This window comes from Apium graveolens, chromosome 10, assembly GCF_009905375.1.
Source record: "Apium graveolens cultivar Ventura chromosome 10, ASM990537v1, whole genome shotgun sequence".
Lineage (NCBI taxonomy): Eukaryota > Viridiplantae > Streptophyta > Magnoliopsida > Apiales > Apiaceae > Apium > Apium graveolens.
Genome location: NC_133656.1, coordinates 236,883,479 through 236,909,208, shown reverse-complemented (window position 1 = coordinate 236,909,208; position 25,730 = coordinate 236,883,479). Strand labels below are relative to the sequence as shown.

At 34.4% G+C, this 25,730-nt stretch overlaps 5 protein-coding genes across 6 annotated transcripts; 4 read left to right on the top strand and 1 right to left on the bottom strand.

The window, feature by feature from the left end:
• Nucleotides 1-1,624: 1,624 nt before the first annotated feature.
• On the top strand, nt 1,625-5,489 carry LOC141693382 (protein DETOXIFICATION 27-like). Its single transcript, XM_074498477.1, has 8 exons — nt 1,625-2,000; nt 2,408-2,949; nt 3,834-3,920; nt 4,055-4,111; nt 4,208-4,446; nt 4,539-4,657; nt 4,829-4,918; nt 5,166-5,489. The coding sequence occupies exons 1-8, from the start codon at nt 1,722-1,724 to the stop codon at nt 5,241-5,243; spliced, it is 1,491 nt and encodes a 496-aa protein (XP_074354578.1). The 5' UTR covers nt 1,625-1,721; the 3' UTR covers nt 5,244-5,489.
• A 476-nt stretch (nt 5,490-5,965) lies between these two features.
• On the top strand, nt 5,966-9,887 carry LOC141688952 (pentatricopeptide repeat-containing protein At5g27460). The gene is made up of 2 exons (XM_074493103.1): nt 5,966-6,279; nt 8,153-9,887. Exons 1-2 carry the CDS (start codon nt 5,995-5,997, stop codon nt 9,380-9,382), a joined length of 1,515 nt encoding a protein of 504 aa, XP_074349204.1. The 5' UTR covers nt 5,966-5,994; the 3' UTR covers nt 9,383-9,887.
• A 1,001-nt stretch (nt 9,888-10,888) lies between these two features.
• Nucleotides 10,889-13,815, top strand: LOC141692997 (serine/threonine-protein kinase PEPKR2). Its single transcript, XM_074497975.1, has 4 exons — nt 10,889-11,062; nt 11,242-12,167; nt 12,535-12,831; nt 13,011-13,815. Exons 2-4 carry the CDS (start codon nt 11,411-11,413, stop codon nt 13,370-13,372), a joined length of 1,416 nt encoding a protein of 471 aa, XP_074354076.1. The 5' UTR covers nt 10,889-11,062; nt 11,242-11,410; the 3' UTR covers nt 13,373-13,815.
• A 2,119-nt stretch (nt 13,816-15,934) lies between these two features.
• Nucleotides 15,935-19,643, bottom strand: LOC141693734 (bet1-like protein At4g14600). The gene is made up of 4 exons (XM_074498896.1): nt 19,505-19,643; nt 19,261-19,384; nt 17,227-17,283; nt 15,935-16,205 (listed from the first exon to the last, which is right to left on the bottom strand). The coding sequence occupies exons 1-4, from the start codon at nt 19,549-19,551 to the stop codon at nt 16,044-16,046; spliced, it is 390 nt and encodes a 129-aa protein (XP_074354997.1). The 5' UTR covers nt 19,552-19,643; the 3' UTR covers nt 15,935-16,043.
• A 953-nt stretch (nt 19,644-20,596) lies between these two features.
• On the top strand, nt 20,597-23,587 carry LOC141693044 (uncharacterized). 2 transcript variants are annotated; one of them, XM_074498030.1, is made up of 6 exons: nt 20,597-20,968; nt 21,185-21,283; nt 22,144-22,185; nt 22,292-22,421; nt 22,952-23,053; nt 23,149-23,573. In XM_074498030.1, the coding sequence occupies exons 1-6, from the start codon at nt 20,741-20,743 to the stop codon at nt 23,199-23,201; spliced, it is 654 nt and encodes a 217-aa protein (XP_074354131.1). In that variant the 5' UTR covers nt 20,597-20,740; the 3' UTR covers nt 23,202-23,573. The 2 variants fall into 2 exon arrangements, 1 of the variants encoding a protein (XP_074354131.1); XR_012562997.1 differs by lacking the exon at nt 22,292-22,421 and having other exon boundaries at nt 23,149-23,587.
• Nucleotides 23,588-25,730: the final 2,143 nt, after the last annotated feature.

The window sequence follows — 25,730 nt, the reverse complement described above, 5'->3', positions numbered from 1 at the left end:
TATATACGAGAGTTTCCCTTTTTCTAAGTACAAGGAAAATTGCAAATCATAGTATTTCGAATATTTAATTCAAAATATTTTTTAAAGAATATAATTTTATTTTTTATTTCCGTATTGGTATCTTATCTCTTCTTTTAATCACATCTTGTGTCTTAAATTTCTAAACTAATCTCTAACATGTTGAGTGCATGAAAATTTTTAATGTATCAAATACAAATTTGAATTTTTTCATGATAATTCATAAATAATTTTATGTTCCCAGAAGGGGTGAAAAACCAAAATATCCACAATTTGGGGAAATTTGCCCAAAATACCTATTGGCGGGACGTTCCGCCCTTTTTACCCACTGAATACGCATGTTACTAATGCGGATTCAAATTTTAAAATTTTAAGAAAGAATACGCATGTTCAAAATACGTATTCACTTTTTGTTTTTTTTTGTGAATACGCATGTCTTTATAAAACCAAAAGTGAATACACATGTTCAACATGCGTACCCTTTATTGAATTTTTGGAGGCTGAATACGCATCCCTGAAATGCGTATTCCGTGGGTATTTTGGGCGGTTCGCGCGCATCTGGGCATTTTGGGTAATTGAAAGTGGAAAATGGTGTATTTTGGGCATTTTTCTGCCAGAAGTGGGTATAATTTTACTAATATCGCCGATTCACTTTTGGAATTTTGTTTTCAATTATTTGCGTCGTGTAGTGTTTTGCTTTCCCATTCTTTCTAAATTCGAATTGTAATCCTCTTCTATTTTCTTTATTTCCGTTTTGACTTCGACATGTGTAATTTTGACGTTCACTACGTATTCTTTCAAAAGAAAACAAAGTTCACTACGTACAAAATTTACCATTATTAAAACATATTAAATCAGTTGTTCTCGTTTTTGTATTTGCAACTCAATTGAAATTTCAATACGTTTTAAACACCTTTTAAACACCTTAATACTAGATAAAATTTAATCTCAACTACTGTGTTTTGAAAATAAAGTCGAAGATTTGATTTCTTTCAACTTATTCTCAAAAAAAAGAATTTTTTGTAGAGAATTGAAAAAAACTTCTTTATATTTATTCCCAAAATCGTATTCACACTTTTGGAAAAATTTAGAAATTAATTTCGTTGATTTAGTTAATCTTCGATTTTCAAGTACTCTTATTTTACAAGGAAAATTGATAGTATCAAATATTCACTTTTACATTAAACTGAATATACAAATTATATGACTATTCCAAGATTCTAAATATACAAAGTGAATATAATTAAAATAATACTTAAATAGCTATTGCAAATACTTTTGGACATAAAACATAATTACAAGAGTACAGTTAAATCTCTATAAATTAATACGCTCAGGATCGGGAAATTTTATTCATTTAACGAGATTTTTCATTTATCGAGTTAAAAATATACCGTGTCTATTATGCTAGGCCGGAAAAAATTATTAATTGACGAGATTATTCGTTTATCGAATATTTATTTATCGAGTTTATACTGTAATTACAAAAGCTGTACAATTCATGCATTGAATCTGCAGTGCAGAAGTAGGTGGCAAATGATAAGGAAAATTCATTTACACTGAGATCTCCAAAAATTAATCTCTATATAACACATGGAACATTTGCTGTCCTCATATATACTTTTTGTATTTTCCGAATATATTTTTTCAATATATCAGTTTGCTCTGTTTTACATCCTAGCCTATCCAGGCTCAAGTTTGACATGGCACCTATCAGTGGTGAAGATGAACTTGGCCAAAAGTTGTTGCAGGAGAAAGGACGGGTGGTGTTACAGAGCCATGATCAAACGAATATAATTCCGCGATTTTGGACCGAATCAAAGAAGCTATGGCAGATCACTGCCCCCTCGATTTTCAGCCGTGTTGCAGCTGCAACTATGAATGTTGTCACACAGGCTTTTGCTGGCCATCTTGGTCAGGTTGAGTTGGCTTCTATCTCGATTGCTAACACCGTTATCGTTGGCTTCAATTTCGGCCTTCTTGTAAGTACTATCGATAAGTAACAAATTTTTCGATAAATTAAACCAAAAAAGTCCTGTATGTGTGAAAGAGTGAGATATACGTGGACCTTAAGAGGTTTAGAAGCGGTTTTGTTCAAGTGTATTTTTTGGAAATTAAACCAAAAAGGTCCGTTATGTATGAAAGAGTTAGATTTACGTAGACCTTAGGAGGTTCAGAAACTGTGATATTTTAGTGTATTTTTCGGATTTTTAACTAAACAAGTCTGATATGTATGAAAGAGTGAGATATGCGTAGACCTGAGGAGGCTAAGAAGCTGTTTTTCTTGTAGTGTATTTTTCCGAAATGTTTAGGAACTGTTGAAATCTTTTTGCACGTGTTATTGATCGCGATACTGTTCTGATGCCAATTCCTTTTTCTTTTTTACTAGCTAGGGATGGCAAGTGCACTAGAGACATTATGTGGACAAGCTTTTGGAGCTAAAAGATACAGTATGATGGGGATTTACATGCAAAGATCTTGGATTGTACTTTTCTTTTGTTGCTTTCTATTGTTGCCATTATACGTGTTCGCCACACCAGTTTTAAAGCTCTTAGGACAACCGGATGATGTTGCTGAACAATCCGGAATTGTGGCTGTATGGTTAATACCTCTGCATTTCAGTTTTGCATTCGTGTTTCCGGTTCAGAGGTTCTTGCAAAGCCAGCTGAAAGCTAACGTCACAGCCTGGATTTCATTTCTAGTCTTTGTTATTCATGCCATCATTAGCTGGCTTTTCGTGTACAAGTTAGAGCTCGGAGTTGTTGGAATTGCCCTTACTTTGGATGTGGCATGGTGGCTACTGGTTTTGTTTCAATTCGGATACGTTTACTGGGGTGGATGTTCGGAAACATGGTCTGGTTTTTCAATGGAAGCCTTTTCCGGTCTCTGGGAGTTTATTAAACTCTCTGCTGCTTCTGGAGTCATGCTCTGGTAAGTTTTCTAATATTTTAGTTCATTAGGCCCGAAAATGAGTGTTCTGCAGTTCTGCTAAGTTTTCCGATCCCATGTTTGTTTATTTGACCCGAAAACAAGTGTGTTAAATATGATCATAATGGGGACTTCCTTTAACACGTTAAGGTTTTAGATGAGCTGGTTACTCAACAAAGTGTAATGTATTTGGTATGTTTTTCGATCACATGCTGGGCTCAGTTGGTCCAAAACTGTGTGCGATAGTGATATTTTTAGAATCATATTCATACACCATTAGTTGCATTTACTGCACATAACAAACTTGACATCAATCGATACAAAGCCAAAAAAATCAAACAAAGCCGTCCAAGGTAATGCGCTGTGTGACATCTTGATGTAACTGATGTAGAAACACAAAATGGACAGTAACATACATGAACCTACCAAGGCATTAGAGTACAAAACACAATTATGAAGATGCCGGCAAATGAGAAAGAAGTTAAAACTCGAAAACAGCAAAACAGTTATCAATAATTTTTGTTTTAGTATGTTCAGTATTCTATTCTGGTATCTGAGCATTTTGAGCAGACAACCAAACAGACATGTAGTTGTTTAATTTAAGTTGTGTGATCTTCAAATCATAATCTAGCAATCTCACACTTGTCGATGATGATGACTACGTATAATAAGAATATATTTTATAAAGATGAGTGAGATATACGGGGTATGTTTTGTTTTCTATGTTTGTCGCCTAGTAAGAGGTCATTAGTAAACTAACGGTTAGATTAGTACGTGTTGGTGTCTTGTCAAAGAAAATTTTAACTTTTACGGAACACAAAAATAATTAAGCACTTTCAGCAGTCCGGTGTTCTTATGTGTTTTGGCTAACTGTGTAACTGATGCAGCCTGGAGAACTGGTACTACAGAATACTGATATTGATGACCGGAAATTTGGAGGATGCTACTCTTGCTGTGGATGCATTGTCTATCTGGTATGCAACTAATGAGGAGTGTTTTATATTTAAAACATTGCATAATTTCGATTAATTAGACTAAGCACTAGTTCAAACTCGGACCTCTGGATCTGTTAATACTGTACTATGACACTGATCATGTGATTTTGCAGCATGAGCATCAATTCCTGGGAAATGATGATTCCTCTTGCATTCTTTGCTGCAACTGGGTAACTTCACAGTACTCTGATACATTTTTTTTCAATAAAAGTCGCGTTAATTAGAAAAATCTCATCAGAATCAAATCATATTCTTGAAATTTGCAGAGTGAGAGTTGCAAATGAGCTAGGTGCAGGGGATGGAAAGGGAGCAAGATTTGCAACAATTGTTTCAGTCCTGCATTCGACGATTATTGGTCTCATTTTTGCTATACTTATTATGATCTTTCGAGTTCCACTGACAATGATCTTCACTTCAAGTCCTGAAATCCTTCATGCAACCGAGAAGCTCACGTATCTCCTGGCCTTCACTATACTTTTAAACAGCGTTCAACCTGTTTTATCCGGTACTAGAAATACTCCAGTAAATCTCATAGATAAGTGAAACACTGGATAAATCAATGAACTTAAAGATTTGATTTATGATTGAAATATGTAGGTGTGGCCGTGGGATCAGGCTGGCAATCTAAAGTAGCTTATGTAAATCTAGCTTGCTACTATCTTATTGGAATTCCTCTAGGAGTTATTCTTGGTTGGTCTTTCAACCTAGGTGTTGAGGTATGTTCATTCCTCTGCAATTTTAATCGCGCTAAATCCTTGCAGGAAAATTCATTTATCTCGCGATACCATATCAAGTTGCCGGTTCTTTCTCACTGTACATGACTTTAATTGATGTTTCTTAGTCCTCAGACAACCAAATTTTAACTGATACAACTTCTGTGACGCCAGGGCATCTGGGGAGGGATGATATTCGGAGGAACTGCAGTGCAAACCTTAATATTGGCAATCATGACAATACGATGCAACTGGGAACTAGAGGTAAAACAAATTACACTTCTAAATTCATGATTGTTAAAGAATATAAGATCATGTTCGGACATTCCTCTACCAACTTAAGGTTTTAGACGGACTGATTACTTAACATGGTATCACAGAGCTCGGTTTAGGGACAGACTCAGGTTGTATCGTACGATTGAGGGGGAGTGTTAAAGAATATAAGATTCTATTCGGACCTTCCTCTTACTTAACAATGATAAATTTTTGAATTGCATCAATGTGTTTGCAGGCTGAAAAAGCTGTGAGCCATATAGAGAAGTGGTCGCGAATTCGGGCCAGTGATGAACAACAACAGTTGCGAAAATAGTACTAATGGTTGCAGGAAGAAGAATGCAGGGATGATGCTTATTCAGCTGATGCAGTTCTTGCATGGATAATAAGATGAGCATTCACTGTGAGAGGTTATTAGTCAGTTGATGTCAATGATATCACACATGACCAAACAGGAGAGTTTTTAATCATGTCACATTTGTATTAGAATTGTGAAATACTTGATACGCAGTTAGGATTTGGGAATACTACTATAATGATGTCTTTTTCAGCCAAAGGAAAATGTTAGAGTTCCCAAATATTATTACAAAAATTTTTGCCAAATGCTTTATAAATGGTAACTTTCTTCGTAATAATATGGGACCCCGCGTGCATTTATATGCGCCCACGAATTAAATTTTAAAACATGTCATGTCACGTCACTTTGTAATTATTTTGATACAACTTTTGGGTTATCTAGCATTACTCTTAGCGGAAATCTCTTTGTTTTTCCCGCTCATTTGTTTATATTTGAAATGGTCATTGCATTTTAAAACAATTTTTTTAAAGGAAAATGTTAAATCTAAAGTCGATTTTTAGTTTTCACAGCAAATAAAAAATGAAATGAGAAAACTATATTGTATACTACTACAAAATTAAACAAATAAATATCCATGCAAATTTACAAAAAAGCCCAAGAACCCACAACCCGACCCGACATTACACCAACCCGAAACCCGACCCGAACTTCCATTACCCCAAAAAAACAAAGATCAAACACCTGAGAGCAGCTAAATGTAGTGAATAAAATGTACACAAACACTTACAATCACTACAAAACTCGCATATACACACAAATCAAACAATTATACATACACACAAACACACCCTTTTATTCTAAACTTGAATCTTTATCTACAACTAATAAAAATAATGATCTTTGGGCTCAAATTTGTGGGCTTGTTTTTCCACCAAGAAGTGCAACAATGGTGCTTCAAAAATGGGTTGATGAGGGTAATCGGGTTTCCGGGTCGGAGCTCAGGAGAATTTCTAAGCAGCTTTTAAAGTTTAAGCGTTATAAACATGCTCTTGAGGTATAAATTTATGATTTTTATTGTTTTTATTGATTGGTGTTCAAGATTTTGGTTGCATTAATTGTTGGTAAGTTTAGTGTGTGTTTTTAATGTGTGTTTTAGTTAAAAAGGTATGTTCTTGAAGTGTATATATGAATGTTTTTGTTATTTTTTATTAAATAGTGTTTTAAAGATTTTGGTTGAATTGTTTGTTGGGAAGTGTAGTGAGTGATTTTAGTGTGTGTTTTTGGTGTTTTGTTGATGAAATTGTACTGGGGTTTTGGTGGTTGATGATTTATGATAAGTGATGAAGTTTTGTGTTTTGGTAGGAAAATTAGTTTAGGTAAAAATTTGATTGTGGAGTGAATTTTGAGTTGTAAGGCGGAAAAAGGTTGTGGGGTTTGCATATGTTTGTGTGGGTTTCCGAAAGGGGGAACTTTAAGTTATATTTTTTGCAAAGCTTAAAGTATGCTAGAATAATGCTATAAAGGATAGAAGTGAATGGAAGGGGTATTTGGAATTAACTAGGTAATGTTGTTGGTATGAAATTCGAGATTTCATGGTACCATGTTACTTGGGAGTTGGGATGGATGGTGCATTACTTGATTGTCAGTAGTACTGGTCAAGTTTTCGTTTAAAAATTAGGAGTAGCTTTTTAATAACTTCATTGAAATGCAATTTGAAACTAAGCTTGCCCTATTATTCTTTCCTGGTCTGGTTTTTTAACATTTATTGTTGCGTGTATAGTGAAGAATGAGTAGGTTTAGACATTAGAATCGAACTGAATGCGGATTTTATAATCTGAAACAAGTGGTCCTTATCTGGATTATGTGGGCTTTCTAAAGAGAGGAGGAAGTTTACTTGCCTTTAAAAAAGAAGAAGAAAGAACTCGCTTAACTCGCTAGGCCTTTAGACATAAAGACTGGAGTTTCTAGGTTGGGTCGATACTGGATGATGCTTTAAGTGTCACTTGTTAGTGAGTATGTTGAATATAGAAAAATGCATGATGTACGCGCATGTAATTTTAGATAGTTTTATGTGGTTCATTAGGAGCATGGTCAACAATGTCTAGATAAAGAACTTTATATATGAGGTTAACGTTGAGGCTAAGTGGTTAAAGCAGGTTTTAAGACTAAGAGAAGATGAAACTTAATAAATTTGTTGTTCCTACATCCTAAGAAGGATGTTCTTGAGTTTGTCATCATGTACATTAATACAGATTATGGAATGCACGATCAAGTTTTTTGCACTTTGGTGGATCCTATAAAGTATAAACAAAAATAACGAAATCTTCCTCCCAAAATATTTGGGACTGTTCCCATGAAGCATCCTCCTCTGTTGACTGTTTTTTGTTACTAGATCTGCGCTTACTCTATTATCCTTCAAATCTTTGCCAATAACTTCCTGTTATACATGATACTTTATACATTGTGAAGGAACTCTCTCCGGCGTGATGCAGATCAATGATATAGAAAATATATTTACTTATATTCATGTATAGATATGCATCTGCTACCCTTTTTTGTCAGTAATAGATTATTGTTTTCTTATCTAGTTAAGCTAATTACTATGAAGAAGAGATATCAACCAAAATTACTTTTTTCGTATTACAATTTTACTTGGTGAATGTTAATCTATATCATGTTCTTTCCAATTTCTTCGCCTATTTTAAGATTCTTGCAAGTGTGAAGTTTTCAGTAACTGTGATGGCTAGTTCAAATGACCACCTACCACTATTTACTATCTAATGTGTCATGTTCTTATCCTTCTTCACATAGATAGACATTCTTCACAAAAATTATATTATATATCAGCTAAAGTAACATTGGTCATTGAATAAGACATAACTGCGTTATCTGGACACTTGTCTAAATATGTTCTCGTATATGCACAGATACTGAAATGGATGGACACCCAAAATAGATTTCAAATGACTGCAGCTGATCATGCCATCAGAGTGGAATTGCTCATTAAAGAGCACTCTATAGATGAGGCTGAAAAGTATTTTGCTAATATACCCAGTCCTACTTCCTTAAAATATTCTTTCCTTCATCTTCTTCGTTTTTATGTTAAAGAAAGAGACACTGAGAAAGCTGAAGCCCTAATGACAAAAATGAATGACTCGGGACTGATTGTAAGCCCTCATCCATTAAATGAGATGATGAAGTTGTATGTAGCTACATCTCAGTTTGAGAAAGTCATGTTTGTGATCCAACACATGAAGCGAAACAAAATATCTAGAAATGTCCTTTCATACAACCTCTGGATGACTGCATTAGGTGAGGTATCTGGTGTATCTTCTGTAGAGGTGGTTTACAAGCAGATGGAGATGGACAACCAAGTTGGAGTGGGGTGGAGCACTTTAGCTACCTTGGCCAATATTTACTTAAAGGCGGGACTTCTTGACAAGGCTACTTTGGCTGTAAAAGCTGCAGAGAAAAAATTGTCTGCAATAGACCGCCTTGGTCATTTATTTATCATGACAATTAACACCTCTTTGAATAATAAAGATGCAGTTTTGCGGCTTTGGGAAGCTTGTAAAAAAGTGGATGGGAGAATTACTTGCACCGAATATATGACAATAATCTCATCTCTGGTAAAACTTGGCGACATTCATGAAGCTGAGGAGATTTTTACCGAGTGGGAGTCACAGTGTAAGAAATATGATATTAGAGTCTCCAATATCCTTCTAGGCGCGTACATAAGGAATGGAAGTACAGAAAATGCAGAAGCCTTACATCTTCGGACATTGGAAAGAGGCGGGAAACCTAACTATAAGACATGGGAAATGCTCATGGAAGGATGGGTGAAAAACGAGGATATGGAAAAAGCTATTAATGCCATGAAAAAAGGATTTGCCATGTTAAAGCATTGTCATTGGAGGCCGTCACCCAGTATAGTAGTGACAATTGCTGAATACTTTGAGCGGACTGGAGACATTACAGGTGCAAAAAGGTATGTTGAAGTTATCAGACAGTACGGTCTTGCAAGTATTCCAGTTTATAAATCTTTACTCAGGCTGCATACCTGCAATCAAAGGCCAATTGACGATATCGTTGTCATGATGCGGAAGGATAACATAGAATTGGACGATGAAGTCTCCGCTCTAATCCAGTCAACTTAGGTGCAAGAAAATCAGTAGTTTATGCGAGTATTCTGTCCCTTTGTGGACGCAGAATCCCTTTGGTCCCCGACGAAACTTTCTGTTGCAAAGCAGGTACCAGAGCCAGAAATTAGACAGTTCATTTACCACCAATCTTTGAGCGGAGCTTATATTTTGTGTTTCATTTGCTCCCTACACATGTATACACCATTTTTCACGATCTTGTAATTCAGTGTAGAGGATGTTCAAGGTGAAATTGTATTGATCTCGACATGTCTACCGGGGGATCAACATTCCTGCATTACAGAGCAACACATCCTGACCACATCTGTTTAATTTTTACGGAAATTTTGGAATATACTGGGTTCTCGAAAGACCAGAATGTACATCAACATACTTGCTCTCGAGAATTTTCAAGTTTACAAACTCAATTTCTTGCTAGCTGCCGCTACGGCAGAATCTCGATAAATGAATATTTGATGAAAGAATAATCTCGTCAAACGAATAAATTTTTCTGGTGCCGACATAATAGAGATAATGTATTTTTAATATTGATAAATAAATAATCTCATTAAATGAATAAAAAATTTCTATCCCAAGCATATTTATTTATCGAGTTTTAACCATATTTATGTTGCAAATTAAGGTCAGCGACATTTAACAAAAGAGTCAACTTTGTACTCAAAAAATCCGAGACCCGAAATCTGATCCGGAAAAAAGCCCGAAAAGCTCGATCCGGTTCGGCCCAGCCTGCAGACCTTAAACGGACCTTATATTTTTTAGGAAGTGTGGGCCGATGGGGTTTTTTTACATCTCTAATTAGGTAATTATGATACTCACTATATTATCACGTGTGAGAATACTATTTTATTTTATTTAAAATTGCACATCCAAAATTAAAAAAAAAATAAAAATTTAAAGGAGCTGTCAAATTACACAAGTCCTTGACATGTTTGTAATGTACTTGTACACGTATCTGAGAATGAAGTATGCTAATATATTTTAATTTTAACTAATATATTTTAATTTTAATTTAATTCTATTTTTAACTTGGCCACCAAGTAGTTTAATTTCTTTCCGAGTGCAATTCATTTTATTCAGTTACAAGTATTCTAATCCAAGTATAAGAACTAAGGTATCCTTTTTTCCCGAAATTAAAATACATTTTCAAGATACAATACAATATTTGTTATCATGCGTATAACATTACACAATAGTCTTGATTAACTGAGCAGTAACAAAAATTTAGTGAAATACGCTTAAGCGAAAATTAACTCGAATTCGATAATATAGTCTCAAGTGTCACTGTGATCTAAGTTCGATTCGTTACCAGATAAATTTGTTAAAATATCTATTTGTAAAACATAAAAGTTTAATCATTCAAAAACATAAAAATATTACCTATTTAGCAAAAAAATCAAATACTCAATTAAAAATTAAATTATATACCATTTTCATGAAAGTAAAAATCTATATTTTTATTAAATAAAGTATTTTTTGCCGGAAAAAAAGGAAAGCAGAGTGAGGGGAAAATAAAGTATAAATACTCTCGTTTCTTTTCTTCTCTTTTCACAAATCGAGATTTCTAGGGTTTGTTTCAATTCATCACTGCGATTCGTATACACATATACATACATATCTGTATCTATCTGTATTATGTACACGTCTCTGCACCGCCATCGACATTGCTGCGCTGTTAAGGTTCGTATCTATAGTTATAGATATGTGTGTATTATGTTAATTTGGGGTTTTTGATTGGTTGATGATTCAATTGAATTGTTTGTGTGGTTTGATCTTGTTTATTTTGGTGTTTGATGTGTTTTGATTGTGTAATTGATCTTGTTAGCTTGTTTTTTGTCTTGTTTTGTTGTTAATTGCAGGATTTATTTGAATTATAGAGAGAGAGAAAAGGAGAGAGAGAGACGAGATAGAGAGATAAAGAGAGAGAGAGAGAGACGAGATAGAGAGATAGGGGGGGAGAGACGAGATAGAGAGATAAGGGGGAAGAGAGAGAGAGGAAAGAGGAGAGAGAAGGGGAGAGAGGGATCAATGAGGCAGAAGAGGAAAGGGAGTGATTTTTTGTGTCCGAATGAGGGATTAACAAGTGATTCGGAAAAAGTGAAGTCTAATTTAAGGTGTCATTATTCGTTGGAAGATTATGCTAGGTTAAAAAAGAGGTGTAAAGAAGATGTTGAGAATGTCGAGACAGTTGAGTCATCTAGAGTTAGGCTGGTGGGGAGGATTGCTGCTACGGCTCCAGCTTGTGCGACATCGTCGTCGTCTGGTTTGTTAGGAAGGGGGATTAAGAGGAAGATTGGGTGTATTGACGCGGCAACGCAAATGGGGAGGAAGAATAAGATTGAGGATGATTATATCACGGGTGCTACGATTGGGAAAGGGAAGTTTGGGTCGGTGTGGTTGTGTAGGAGTAAGGTTACGGAAGAGGATTTTGCGTGTAAGACGTTGGTTAAAGGGGAGGAGACTGTGCATCGTGAGGTGGAGATAATGCAGCATTTGTCAGGGCATTCGGGTGTTGTTACGTTGAAAGCAGTGTATGAGGATTCGGAAAGTTTTCATCTTGTGATGGAGTTGTGTTCAGGCGGAAGGCTGATTGATCAGATGAAAAAACAGGGAAGGTATTCAGAACATCAAGCAGCTAATATTTTTAAGGATTTGATGGTGGTGATAAAGTATTGTCATGAGATGGGAGTTGTTCATAGGGATATAAAGCCGGAAAATATCTTGCTAACGAACTCTGGTAAGATGAAGCTTGCGGATTTTGGTCTGGCCATGAGGATCACAAGTGGTAAGCTTCAACGTTTTATTTTCATGTAATTCTGTTTCTGATACTTTATATGGTAAAAATAATAAGGATTTAAGGTGTCTTACTTTACTGTCATATTTTAACATTTACCTGCTTGTTTGTCATTACTAATATGGTACATTCCTTATGCTCGGCCTTTTACTAATTATTTCCATCATTAAATCTGCCAGGCCTAATATTCCTTTAAATGTAAAATCCCATTCGAGGAAAAGAATATAGGATGAAAATATCGAAAGATTTTAAATTTCTTTTTTTCCCTGTCTTTAAAGTATAATACCATCGCATCTCTTGTTATTATGGGTTTTACTTCTTATTTTCATTTCCTTAATCTTTGTAATATTTGCTACAGATCAAAGTTTAAACGGATTGGCTGGAAGTCCGGCTTATGTTGCCCCGGAAGTATTGTTAGGGAATTACTCCGAGAAAGTGGATGTCTGGAGTGCTGGAGTCCTTTTATATGCTTTGCTGGCTGGAGTTCTTCCATTTAAAGGAGATTCGCTAAAAGATGTCTTTGAGGCGATCAAGACTGTAAAGCTTGATTTCCAAGCAGGAATATGGGAACATGTATCGAAACCTGCACGAGATTTGCTTGAGCGGATACTTACAAGGGATGCTTCTGCAAGAATTACAGCCGATGAAGTTTTAAGTAAGCATTTTGTTATACCGCATTTTTTTGACTGCATCATATTGATATGTACTTCTGTGTCATGTTATGTTATTTTCAAGCATTAAATACTTGTTTGCATATTTTTCTAAGATGGTGTCTTGTGTAACTTCTACCTGTTATATATATGCCTCTAATTTTTCCTGCTATTTTTTTTTCAGCACATCCTTGGATTTTGTTTTACACTGAGCGCACCTTGAGGACGTTATCAATCAAGTCAAAAACAAAGAATCAATCAGGATCTCACCAGCTACCAGTAACTAAAGTTACTCCAGATTTAAATGGAAAGATAAGAGACAACAATTGTGCGGATGATAATTTAAATCGAGATTCATCTTCCGGTAGCTCAAGCCAGGAAAGCACAGAGAAGGATGAATGCGGTTTTGTAGATGCACTTGCCGTAGCAATCTCACGTGTGACTATCTCTGAACCAAAGAGGAGCAGGTTGTGTGGTCCCACTAGTCCTATACGGGAGCAGTGTTCGTCTAACGTAACTTCTAACAATCTTTGCAAAGCATTCTGATTCTAATACACCGACTGACCCACCTCACCTCACCTCACAATCATTATCTCCGGTTTTTTAAATGGGGATCAGTATCGACCTTCTCAACTATACACGTCTGAAAATAAGTAGCTTTGTGTCTACACATTGGAATGCCGATGCCAACTTGTGATTCCCGCTTGCAGCTGGTCTGTAAAGTAGAATTTATTGTCCTACAGTGAAATACACGTGGGCTAATGTTAATGCACATAATTTGTAGATAGATTTCGGATTTCAGACTCCAAACTTACCTTTGCCCATGTTGAAAGTGCACTTACACAGTGACACTACTAATAAGTTGATTGGTTATGCTTTCAATTTAGTAACCATTGTCTTATATATGTTCAATTTATTGATCATCATGTACCTCAAATCATGTGATTTGAAAGCTATTATTTCAAATGAAATGCATGTTTTCAGACCCAGTTTTATGTCATTATTGGCACTGGAGATGGCTCGTGTTTGCACACGATAATTGCCATGTAACGAAAAATCTTTCAGTTGCATTTTAGTCCAAGTAAAACATGATTTTACATCTGGAGAACTAAAGAAGTTTGCATTTGTAAAATAAGCAGGTTTACAGAATTATTTGAAGCATTATCATTAGTTACATATGGAAACGTCAATATCTATGAGATTTGTGGAGAATAAGTAGCAATTGTGTTGGTGCATTGCTATACATAGTTTTGAAACAGATGTTTTAATACGATTTTAAGCATATTTTTACCTTCCTATATTTAATTGGATCGATTTGTACAAATATTTAGCGAGTCAAGGATAAAATAAGAAATACTTATGTATAAAAAACCAACGGGGAAGTAGCTCAATTGGTAGAGCATTCTAGAAATTGATCAAATATAGTTTTCTATGTTTCTTGCAGAAACAAGGTTCGATTCCTCGCTTCTCCACATTTTTTGGGCGTAAATCTTGAGGGAGACCTTTTAGAATTTAATCGGTTTAAAGTTATTTTTTAAGCGGTAAAAAACAAAACAAAACGAATAAATATGTATTAAATACTTGAAATATAATTAATATGTCTAATACTAAAATTATGAAAATAATAAAGTATGAAAAATCTAAATATCGAATGTTCTTAAAGAAATATTGTATTTTTAATTAAGATTATAATTTTGTAAAATTAAATACTAATTTTCTAAAATTAAAAATTTTGCATGTCAACGTTTGTTTGACCGCTTATTCCGCGCTTCATATTCAAAAATAATCAATCAAACGAATAATACCAAAATCAAAGCAATTTATAGTACAAAAAAATACACAATACCTCTATCATAGTTATATTTCAAACACCGCAGCATGTTGCCGGAATGTATCTAGAGATTCACGACCGGTCCTGAGATTTGAGAGACCCTAATCAAAATCAGTTTATGAAGTCCTAACATATATAAATCATGTAAATTCATCTAGTATTTACTTAAAAAAGTTGAAATTTTGGGACACTTGAGTGTCGGGGGTCTTAGGCGCAAGTCTTACTCGCCTGTAATAAGGACCACCGCGGCGGAGGTTCGTGTAATTAATCTCTTTTTTTTATAGCGCTACATTAAAATTCTGATACTGTCCACTTCATTGTTGCAAGCACATTGATCGAATGAAGGGAGCATCAATTGTGGATCTGATATGCACATAATCTCATAGTTTCCCTCTACCACTCTATTATTATTTATTTTGAAAATAATCTACCACTCTATTATTAAACTCTAAAATAACATACATTTGTCAAGGTTTAATTATTAGAATCCTCCAGAAGAAAATATACAAAGGCTCAGGCGGTAAGGGTTTATCTATTGTCATCTTCTTACATTTCGACTAAAAATGGCAGCGGCACCAGCCACTTTGATCATTACAATGCATCGAAACTATGGTTGCAAAGCTCTGTGAGTCGGTCACTTTCATACCCCTCAAAGATCTCCGATTTTCTGACTCTGCCATGACTGGACGATACTTGTGAAGAAAATGAAGCTGAGTATCTTTATTTTCCATAAGAAGTGTCTAAAGGCAGGCTGTTGTGCATCAGGGGACGAGATATGAGCGAGGGAACGAAGAATTCGTATGCATTAGCATGCCAAGAAAGCCTTCCCAACAATGCTACACTACTGAATGGCCTAACTTATGTTTCGAGTACTTGTTATAATTACTTAAATCTATGACATGGATCGTGTGCAGCGATACCATTTATCCGATGGACGATGAAAAATAAGTGCGTAAAACCAGGTAGATGGGTTTTGTTTCATGGGGGAGAACTTGGGATCAAAACAGGGGCATGGATGATTCAGCAGCTCATGTTAGCCAACTAAGGAGAGTTTAAATTTAAAGGTTTTGACAAGGGAGATGGGCCTTGCTGTTTTGAGAAGGCAGTTGTGATGAGACATGATTTAGGATCAATGGGAAAGGCGAGAGTTTAGCATTTTGTTTATTCCTGAAAGATCGATGGAGGTTGATGAAAGAGGCTAACGAACATGCTCTTCAAGTACCGTGGAAGCAGTGTCATGGCATTCTATCCGAAGGGATGGTTAGAGCACGCAGGCATTAGCAAACAAATAAAAAACTAGACAGCAAGTGTCTTCTTTCTGTTTTACGCATTATAACAAGTACAAATAAGTTTGTTGGAGCACCAGTTCTAGACAGCTGCAAGCATTCATCTATGTGACATTTTGGACAGCAAGTATACAATGAAAAACAGAACTAGTGCAAAAAGAACTACATGCATGACATGACTGTTCCCTTGATGGATAATACTCTTGTTTAACTTCCTCACATTGTTCTTCACCCCTGCTTGAGCTTTTATCAACATCATTTGCTGTCAAGAAAAAAAAATTGATAAAGGTAGAAATAATTATATTAACAAGATCCAGTACAGCATTACAATGTAAGGTGTTGTAGACTAAGGGATAATTATTAGTAGGGTCAGAAGACACAAAAGAAAAAAACAAAATAACAATTACATGAGATAATCATCTATATATATCCAGGTAAGAAAAGGATATATATTGCTCAAATTGCCCAACACAATCTAATCTTTCAACAATGTTACTACCTATAGATAACTACTTATTAAGTCAAAAAGTTGAAGTCCAAGAACTCGCATCTAATCATGTTCCTTCCTACACAAAACCAAACCTACATCCCTTGCATTTTTTCTCTGTACTCACCTGTAAGACCACAGGATTTTACCTTCCGGCAGAGATCATGAAACTAAAATTATAATAACAAACTTCAAGGCAAGATATCATTTTATGGTACATGAATTAAAAGAGGGATTCACTTATAACACCACCAGCACTTCAAATGCAAGGTAAGCATTAAGCTGAAAAGAACAACACACCACTTAATGTATTCTTCATGTGTACTTCTTTATTTCCTAATCCTTTCACACCATAGTACCATACATACAGGCTACAGCTATGTCCTCGGAATGTATAGTAGCATACATACAGGCTACAGCTATGTCCTCAGAATGTCAATAGCAATCACAACTTTTACACAGTTTCATAAGATGTATTATAACAGTTAAATTATATCCACTTGCATCCAAAGTGTAGCACTCAAGTACACTAATGATTAACTCTTTTATTAAATCAGGGTAGGCCACTTGATATATTAAGAGAAATTGCAGCCCTTAAGCCATGGTACACATTTTTTCACTGAATTTTCTACACGGGCAATTATTTTGAGCACTTTTCCCCCTTAAAGAACAGAGGCCAATAGTAAACCATACTGGTGAAAGAATAAACAATATTTGATTTGACATCTTAGATTGTTTCACCCAAGCTTATCACAAAAACAGAAAATATATGACGTGCAGAGAGTTAATGGCATACCAGCTGAGTGATAGCATCATTCTGATATTTCGCTTCAGATTCAATCTCTTGAGCTACCTAAAAAGCCAAACATGCACCAAAAATGAATTCAGTGAAAGTCTTGTAAAAAGATTAATTGATGCAGTAAATGCTACAGTCAAAAAGTTATCACAAGACAAATATAGTAAGATGATATAATAATGATCACCTGGGAAAGTAATAAATAAAGGTAGTGAACTCGCAAGGGTAGTGATTAGTGAACAGCATTTAGTTTACACATATAACTAATTTTTAGTTGGCGTTTTTCTTGAGGGGTGGGGGGCAGCATACGAACTTTCACCGGATTAATAAATAAATCATTTTTTTCCCATAACCTTTATTTAAGCAATTAAGGGAATTCAACTATCTAAGTATAAGGCATCAACAAACCCTTTTTTTCCCTATAAGTATTCCCTAGTTCCATAATTTGGTGCCTGCTTCTGCCACAACTGTGAGATAGTTTACCCAAAAAAATCTGATTTCAGCAATATATCCACTAATAACATAATTCCATTACATATATTATACATTCAATCCCTTGTGTATAGCATGTCACACCAGTAGTTAAGCTAAAGTACAAATGGGAGGACGATATTTTACTCTAAGACCATTATAAATCCAAAGTTTTTCTTAAATCTATAACTAAGCAACAAATAATCCCACTACAAGAGTCAAATTTACTAACAACCTTTGATCTCTCATTTTTTTTAGATCACTCTAGGCTTCGTGTATACAATCACAGGAAAGATTCCTGTATACTAGACCACATTAATCACTCATTTTGTGTGTTATGAAAAAACTCAAATATGTCATATCCATATATCAGTGGGATGAGAACCGTAACATAAATGTGTTTCACATATCTATAAACTTCAAGCAACTACACAATCAGAGGTTACTACGGTTTTAAGATGATTAGGTAAATATCTCAAACTAAGTTGTGTTAATTGCATAGTTTTATTATATTTATATTTAGCGAAGTTGTGTGTTTAAGAAGCTTGTAAAACGTGTCACTATTAGTTGGCTTATACAGAAATATAATGTAATTCTCAAATGGCCAACTGCAGCGAGTAGGCTGTTGTCAAACAACTTTAAACAACTTCTAGTCAAGCTAAATATAATACGTGAAGAATAACAACAAAACATGTAGTTACCTATAACCACGCTTTAATCAACTCATACATTGTGTGCAACATTAAACCGCCCTCTTACTACAAACTTGTCTAACATATGCACAAAAAACCCTCAAACCAAAGGAAATTCTAGCCTTTTCTCGAGCCGTCTATTCACAACTAACTATAACAAACACAGCCACAAACTAAATTCTGAAGTCACAAAGTACTAAACTCCCAATCGAATTAAGCAATAAAAAAAATCACAAAATCCTTAAAACGCTAGGCAGAGTTAACCTAAAACACACATGCAATTGCTAAAATACAACAAAACCGTACTTTAACAAACAACTAGGGTTACCTCAAACCGTACTTTATTTTAAACCGCCCTCTTACTACAAACTTACCTAATAAGTCGATACAACTTCAACACACTGGTAAAACTAACACACACGCACCCAAACATACACTAAACCCTCAGACTGAAGGAAATCAATTCTTGCCTTTTTCTAAGTCGTCTATTCACAACTAACTACAACAAACACACAATCACAAACTAAATTCTTAAAATCACAAGGTTAATAAACTAAACAATCGAATTAAACAACAAAAACAAAAATCATAAAAAACCGCAAAACGCTTAACCTAAACCATTATCATATCGTAAACACACAGGCAATTGCTCATATACAATAAAACCGTACTTTAGCAAACAGCTAGGGTTTTAATTTAACAACACAATATATACCGACCCGATAAAATGCAAAACAGAGTTAACCTAAACCATTAGCATATCGTAAACACACAGACAATCGCTAAAACACAATAAAAACCGTAATTTAACAAACACCTAAAATCTCAATTTCACAGCACATAGTATACACAATTATACAATTCTACATACATTTCTAAGCATTTTGACTTGGCTATGAAGACCGGAAATATGATCATCCAAATCCGAGTGCATCGGATCGATACGCAATTGAATTTCATCTGTATTTGTTCCTGATCTCGTGGTTAATCCTTCTCTGATTACAATAACACAATCAAAATATGATTAATTTGACAATTATTATGTAATTAAATTGTGTAATTAAAATAGAATTTAAATAATTGAGTATTGAGATTTAATTGTAATATTAGTAGACCTGGATCTGTAGGCGGCGGCGCCACCGCGGTGGGAACTTGATGCCATCGGAGAAGGCCAAGCAATTGGATCGTCACAGAGGCTTTTCTTTTTTGTTTTTCGAACTTCGTATTCCTAGTTATTATAGTGTTGCGGCTTTTTTTTTTACAAATAAAAAATAATTTTCATTAAAAATATAGGGACAAACCCCGGACTCTCGATAGAATCATGCCGGAAAATAAATAATATATTAAAAATAATTAGATGATTTATTTATTCATCGTTTAACACACTGAATTTAAGAATTTCTTAAAATTAAAAATGAAATAAAAAACATTTTAAGTGATCTAAACTGTATCAACATCTTAGAAAATACCATCATCACCCTTTATTATATCACGTAAAAATAATTACTCTTGTAATTTTTTAATATTGAACTGTTTAAATTTGATTGTATATTTAAGAGTAATTTGAATATAATAATTGTTTGGAAAAAAAGAATATAATAATTGTTTGGAAAATATTGAAAAGAGATTTTTCAAACTTCATGTAAAGTCGACCCACATAATTTTATATCATTCGCTTGTAATAAGATAAGATATTTAACATAATTTTCTTTCAAAAAAAGATAACTGTTGTTTGGGCCTGGCAAAAGGCGGGGAGTAGTTATTTGGGCCTCTGGTTTCAAAATAAAACTATTTTGGGCCTTTCCTTTTCAAACTTATATTTTCATTTGGACTTTGTGGATGTTATTTGGGCCTAGCAAGAGGTGTGATTCTTTCAGAAATTCACGAATACCTTTCGTACAAGCAATTTTGAACACGCCAAGACTTATACGACGTTAAATAACAGGAAAATTTAGTTTATTTATTTATTTATTTATTTAATTTTATATATATATATATATTCAATTTTACACGAAAACATGACCCGAAACGAAAGTACACATAAAAGAAAGTACACGAACCCTAAAATTTTGTATTTAACATTTAAGTACCCTAAATACGAAAAAACTACGTGACAAGAATGATTTGACAGGTCTAGTTACATCAAATAAGATTATAGTTGATTTTATGGCTCTTATTAGTCATGTAAATGTAATTTCTTCCCGCAAAATAACTAAACAGACACCCTAAAATCACCATTGCATGTTTTCAAAATACTAACCGCAACCATAGAGAAACATAAAAATATCCATCCTCTGCATTCTTGCATTCCTTGCACAAAATTTATAGCATCATCAAAAGGTTACAAAAAGATGGTGAATGAAGGTGAAACAAAGGAGAAGACAAAGCCCAGGTTTCTATGTCTTCATGGGTTCAGAACAAGTGGTCATATTCTCAGAACTCAGTTACAAAAATGGCCTAACTCTGTTCTTGATCAGCTTGATTTAGTTTTCCCAGATGCTCCTTTTCCATGCACTGGCAAATCTGAGGTTGAAGGGATTTTCGATCCTCCGTATTTCGAGTGGTTTCAATTTAACAAGGTAATCTTTTTATGAATAACACTATAAGAAAAACGTGAATAGACAATGGTTATGCATTGATGTCAAAAATATTTTTAACATCAGTTCTTATTGGCTGGTGTCTATTAAACATTTTCTTGTAGGGTAATTTCATAGAAATGTTAACATTTATGTAAAAAGATGTGTATATTGATTTGTTTGAATGAAATTTTAATTTTTTAAGATGTAATGTGATAGGAGTTTACAGAGTACAATAATTTTGATGAGTGTCTTGCTTATATTGAAGATTTGATGATCAAGAATGGACCCTTTGATGGCTTGCTTGGTTTCTCACAGGTACGCTTGAATTTAATTTGTTGATCGTAGATTATGATCTTGGTAAACCCGATTTTTAATATATTGAGATTTTAGGTCTAGTTGTTTCTCAGTAATAATTGAAAAATATTGATATTGTACTTCGGTGGGCCCAAAAAATGGGACGAGCTCCTCCATGCGTAATTGAAAAATGTGTACTATGGTAGGTCCAAAAAAGGGACGAGATCCCCACCCAGACCCAGTAATAGAAAAAAATCTGATAAGCTCAATTCCTAACGTCTTGATGTTTTAGGAGAACCGGTAATTTAACAGAATTTGGATTTGTTTAAGAATTCGTAAATACAAGGTGGAAAACTAATAGCAACATTTGTTTTATGGAAATGGGCTTGGTATGTTCATGTTTCTTCATAGATTATGGAGCTGCCTACGAGTTTCTTGTCCTAGTTCAGCTGGAAATCATATGTATGTTTTATTTGAATGAGATTGAGCTTTCTGATACATTGTCACTTTGTTGGACCAAGATTTCCAGCTTATAATACCACAGTGTATAGTCTTGTTGATTTTTGTTTAAACCTCAAGAATTACTTGTTCCTTTTCCCTGATCTTCCACTATCCGTTTGGTATATGCAAAACATGAAAATTTCGTGATTTTCAAGCACAAAGAGTTTCTTCTAAATTATGTTGCAGTGATGCTAGTAATTATCCAATTTTAAGTACAATGTAAAAACAGTTGAGCATACAAGTTAATATTGTTTTCACTTGCAAGCCAGAAACACTTGATTTTCGAATTCATCATAAGTAGTACATAAATTGATAATGTATTTAACTGTTTATTAATTAATCATACACCTGAACCTCTGATTTTGAACTGAACTATGAAGGGATCAATATTGTCAGCTGCACTGCCTGGCCTGCAAGCTAAGGTATGCAAAATTTATCTATCGACGTCTTCTTTCCCCCAGCCTTTTCCATGTAGTGCTAGTGTTTTACAGTAAAAACTTCTAATGTCATATCTAATGATTTGTATAGGGTGCAGCTCTTTCAAAAGTTCCCAAAATTAAATTTTTGATAATAGTTGGTGGGGCAAAGTTTAGGAACAAACCAGTGGCTGATAACACTTACTCCTCCCCAATTCAGTGTCCATCTGTTCACTTTTTAGGTATTTGTTTCTGTCATTTTTTAATTAAGTTTCAAACAATATATTCTTTGTCCACTCAGCGATAAGTGATATGGATTCGAGGGACCATCTACTTTACCGGTCAAGCCATTCCTACACCCTACAAAAAACAAGCAATAAGTAACGTTCGGTTTTATAAACAAGTAACAAGCGATGAACCTAGATTTTTCTGAATATCATACTATTAGAAAGAATGATTTCTGCAACATTTACTGGAGATTAAGAAGAAATGGATTGCAATAAGACTTGTACTAGCCTTAGGCTTAGGCAATTATTAAAGGGACAGTATTTTTTCTGTATTGTTTTCCTGTACATGGTATATTGCCAATGACAATATGAAATAAAGTTGTAGTGTATGCTACTGTATGAGTAATTTAAACAATTTAAATATGTTCTGAGTACCATGTGTTGTAGAGAGCACATTTAAAATTAATGCAAAAATTATGTATATTGTCTCTTACCAATACATAATTTATTTTCCTTGATTTAACAAACATTAATACGTGTTGCAGGAGAGACAGATTTTCTAAAACAATACGGGGTTGAACTTATAGAACACTTTGTCGACCCTGTTGTTATACATCATCCAAAGGGCCACACTATACCACGACTTGGTAATTTTTTCAATTACTATCAACTCTTTAATAGAATACTTCATCCTCCGTATAGTACATTGTCAATTTTTGATATGGAAATCTTTTTATTCTAGATGAGAAGGGTTTGGAGATGATGTTGAGCTTTCTGGAAAGGATTCAGAAGTGATGACCAGTCACGATGAACACTAGAGTTGCCGCATGAGAATAGTTTAGATATGTTTACACCACATTATGAGATTTGTAGAGAATAAGTAGCAACCATAGTGGTGCATAAGGCAGTTTCAGAACCTATAATGTAGAATTTAACATGAATCAAATATATTTATATTCGCATTATGTCAAATGAACATTTTGTTTTGTGACTTGTGGGTAATGTTGTGTACTTGCATGAAAGTATAGAGTACTTTATCGCTTCACTCTACAGCTATATTCATAGCAAATCATGAGAGTCAACCAGAAAACTACTAAAAATGTCTTCTAATACTTGGCTAGAAATTAGAACAGCTCAAAGTGGTAATAACAGAACCAGCAGGTAGCAGAAAGACCAACAATGTCAGGTGCAATAAAAAACGGCTCTTGAGTTTTCCGGGGAAGATGGTGCTATGAACAGTTTGTCGTCCATATCCTTGCCCACTAGGGTGTCTGTAAGGGTTTGGAGAAGCTTTCTGGAAAGAATTGGGGATGAACAGCATGTGCTCAGATGGGATGCGATTAGATTGCTGTAACACAGTTTCAAAACACATTATTATTTTTTTGTCTATATTTAGATGAATTATTTTTTTTCAGAAATATTGTTACTTGTTAAGTTGATTAACTACACAAAAATATATGCAAAACATCACTGGGGAAGTAGCTCAATTGGTAGAGCATTTTCGGATTATGGATTCAATGGTCTCTCGCTGAGACACAGATTGAGGTTTGAATCCTTGCTTCTCCATGTATTATTTTTATTTTATTATTATATTACTAGTAAAATTTTGTATAGCAATTTGTACCGAGAGATCTTAGTAACAGTATGAGTTTGAACAACAGCAGGTGCTCCTCTCGGCATTATCATACAGCAGCACGATTCTAGTCATTTCTGAACTGTTTGTGTCAAATTTGAATCCCCAAATGCCCACAGAAACCAAAGTTGATAATGCATATACAACTGAACCAATTGGATTGATCATTTTATCAGAAGGCGGCTTGCTGTGTCAGGACATTTTTTGCAGATTCTCATCAGTCTTCTCGGCTGATACAGGAATCACTGCAAAATTGAATCCTCATGGCTGCCATTAAACAAGCAGAATTTTTTACAGTTAGAACTAATATACTTGACATATGATATGAAGGTACAATCTGGGAATCGTATATGAGGAATTTTTTTTTTGTCATAACTTAGCCATGTCAGTACATCATGTTCTGAAAGTCTAACAATATACAACAGCTGTGTCGTTCTGCATAATATTTTTGCGAATTTGTAGAGAATAGGTTGCAATTTGGATTGATGCATAGGACAGTTTGAAAACAGATTATTTTATTTGTCTATGTTTAAATGAATAATTTTTTTTCAAAAGTATTGTTACTTGTTAAGTTGATTAATAAGACAAACATATATTCAATATATCACTGGGGAAGTAACTCAATTGGTAGAGTATTTATTGCATTGTTCGCGCTTTATTGCAAATGTTTCTTGCTGAAACAAGGTTCGAGGTTCGAATCCTCGCTTTTCCATGTAATTTTTTACACTGTAATTTTGCTTGGTAACATTCCTTAACACTGGCCTCCTGGGGCTATAATACTGCAACTCCTAATTTTCTTCCGAGCTCAACAACGACATATGGGACTGTAATGCTGCAACCCCTAATTTTTTTATTAGCTCAACAAAGACATTTAAGGATCCATAGAAGCCTTTCCAAGATATAGTGTACGCAAAAAAGTGACATAGTTATAGAAAACTTCATTTGTAAATGATACATTTTCCCCAGAAAACTAGAGGATACGGATGCACCTGGAGGAATTAATTTTACTACTAGTAATATTGTCATGTCTTTTTCATATATAGACTTGGTGCCGTGAGCATCTGATATCTTCTTTGTGAAATAGAACATCTTAGTTCTTTGATATCCTTATTTGCTCCATTATTACTCAAAGTTATGGTACATGCTTCTTGCATAACTTTCAACATTTGTGCATATCCAGCAGCTAGCATTGTTTAATGAATTGATTTGTTTCTAAGTGATTTTAATTTGTCCCTTTAAAATTGTTTTGAGATGTAAAGTTAATTAATACTTAATCTAATAATAAAAAGAAGTTTTACATGATAACAAATCAATGGGGAAGTAGCTCAATTGATAGAGCATTATCATATTATATGATTGAGCTTGTATTGATTAGTCTCTAGCCGAGACAAGGTTTGATGTTCAAATCCTCGCTTCTCCATGTTTTATCCCTTACATAGGTGTTTTTTCTCATTCCATTTCCTTTGTCATTTTTCTTGGAGTCCCATAATTGGGAAATATACTAAAATGGCTAGAGGATTTAATTTTACTAGTAAAATTTTGTATAGCTATGTGTACCAAGAGATCTTAGTAACAGTATGAGTCTGTGAGGAACAACAGCAGGCGCGCCTCTCGACATTATCATACAGCAGCACGATTCTAGTTATTTCTGAACTGTTGTTTGTGTCAAACTTTTCGACCTCAGAGTTAGA

Bases quoted from the DNA above. Each gene is read 5' to 3' on its own strand.
- LOC141693044 (XM_074498030.1), top strand. From the start codon at position 20,741: ATGGTGAATGAAGGTGAAACAAAGGAGAAGACAAAGCCCAGGTTTCTA. The intron at 22,186-22,291 runs GTATGCAAAATT...TGATTTGTATAG, and splicing joins TGCCTGGCCTGCAAGCTAAG to GGTGCAGCTCTTTCAAAAGT. The intron at 22,422-22,951 runs GTATTTGTTTCT...TACGTGTTGCAG, and splicing joins TCCATCTGTTCACTTTTTAG to GAGAGACAGATTTTCTAAAA.
- LOC141693734 (XM_074498896.1), bottom strand. From the start codon at position 19,551: ATGGCATCAAGTTCCCACCGCGGTGGCGCCGCCGCCTACAGATCCAG. The intron at 19,385-19,504 runs GTCTACTAATAT...TATTGTAATCAG, and splicing joins GCCGCCGCCTACAGATCCAG to AGAAGGATTAACCACGAGAT. The intron at 17,284-19,260 runs GTATGTAGAATT...TTGGCTTTTTAG, and splicing joins AAGTCAAAATGCTTAGAAAT to GTAGCTCAAGAGATTGAATC.
- LOC141692997 (XM_074497975.1), top strand. From the start codon at position 11,411: ATGAGGCAGAAGAGGAAAGGGAGTGATTTTTTGTGTCCGAATGAGGGA. The intron at 12,168-12,534 runs GTAAGCTTCAAC...TATTTGCTACAG, and splicing joins GGCCATGAGGATCACAAGTG to ATCAAAGTTTAAACGGATTG. The intron at 12,832-13,010 runs GTAAGCATTTTG...TTTTTTTTTCAG, and splicing joins TACAGCCGATGAAGTTTTAA to CACATCCTTGGATTTTGTTT.
- LOC141693382 (XM_074498477.1), top strand. From the start codon at position 1,722: ATGGCACCTATCAGTGGTGAAGATGAACTTGGCCAAAAGTTGTTGCAG. The intron at 4,447-4,538 runs GTACTAGAAATA...TGAAATATGTAG, and splicing joins CGTTCAACCTGTTTTATCCG to GTGTGGCCGTGGGATCAGGC. The intron at 4,658-4,828 runs GTATGTTCATTC...CTGTGACGCCAG, and splicing joins CTTTCAACCTAGGTGTTGAG to GGCATCTGGGGAGGGATGAT.
- LOC141688952 (XM_074493103.1), top strand. From the start codon at position 5,995: ATGTACACAAACACTTACAATCACTACAAAACTCGCATATACACACAA. The intron at 6,280-8,152 runs GTATAAATTTAT...GTATATGCACAG, and splicing joins GTTATAAACATGCTCTTGAG to ATACTGAAATGGATGGACAC.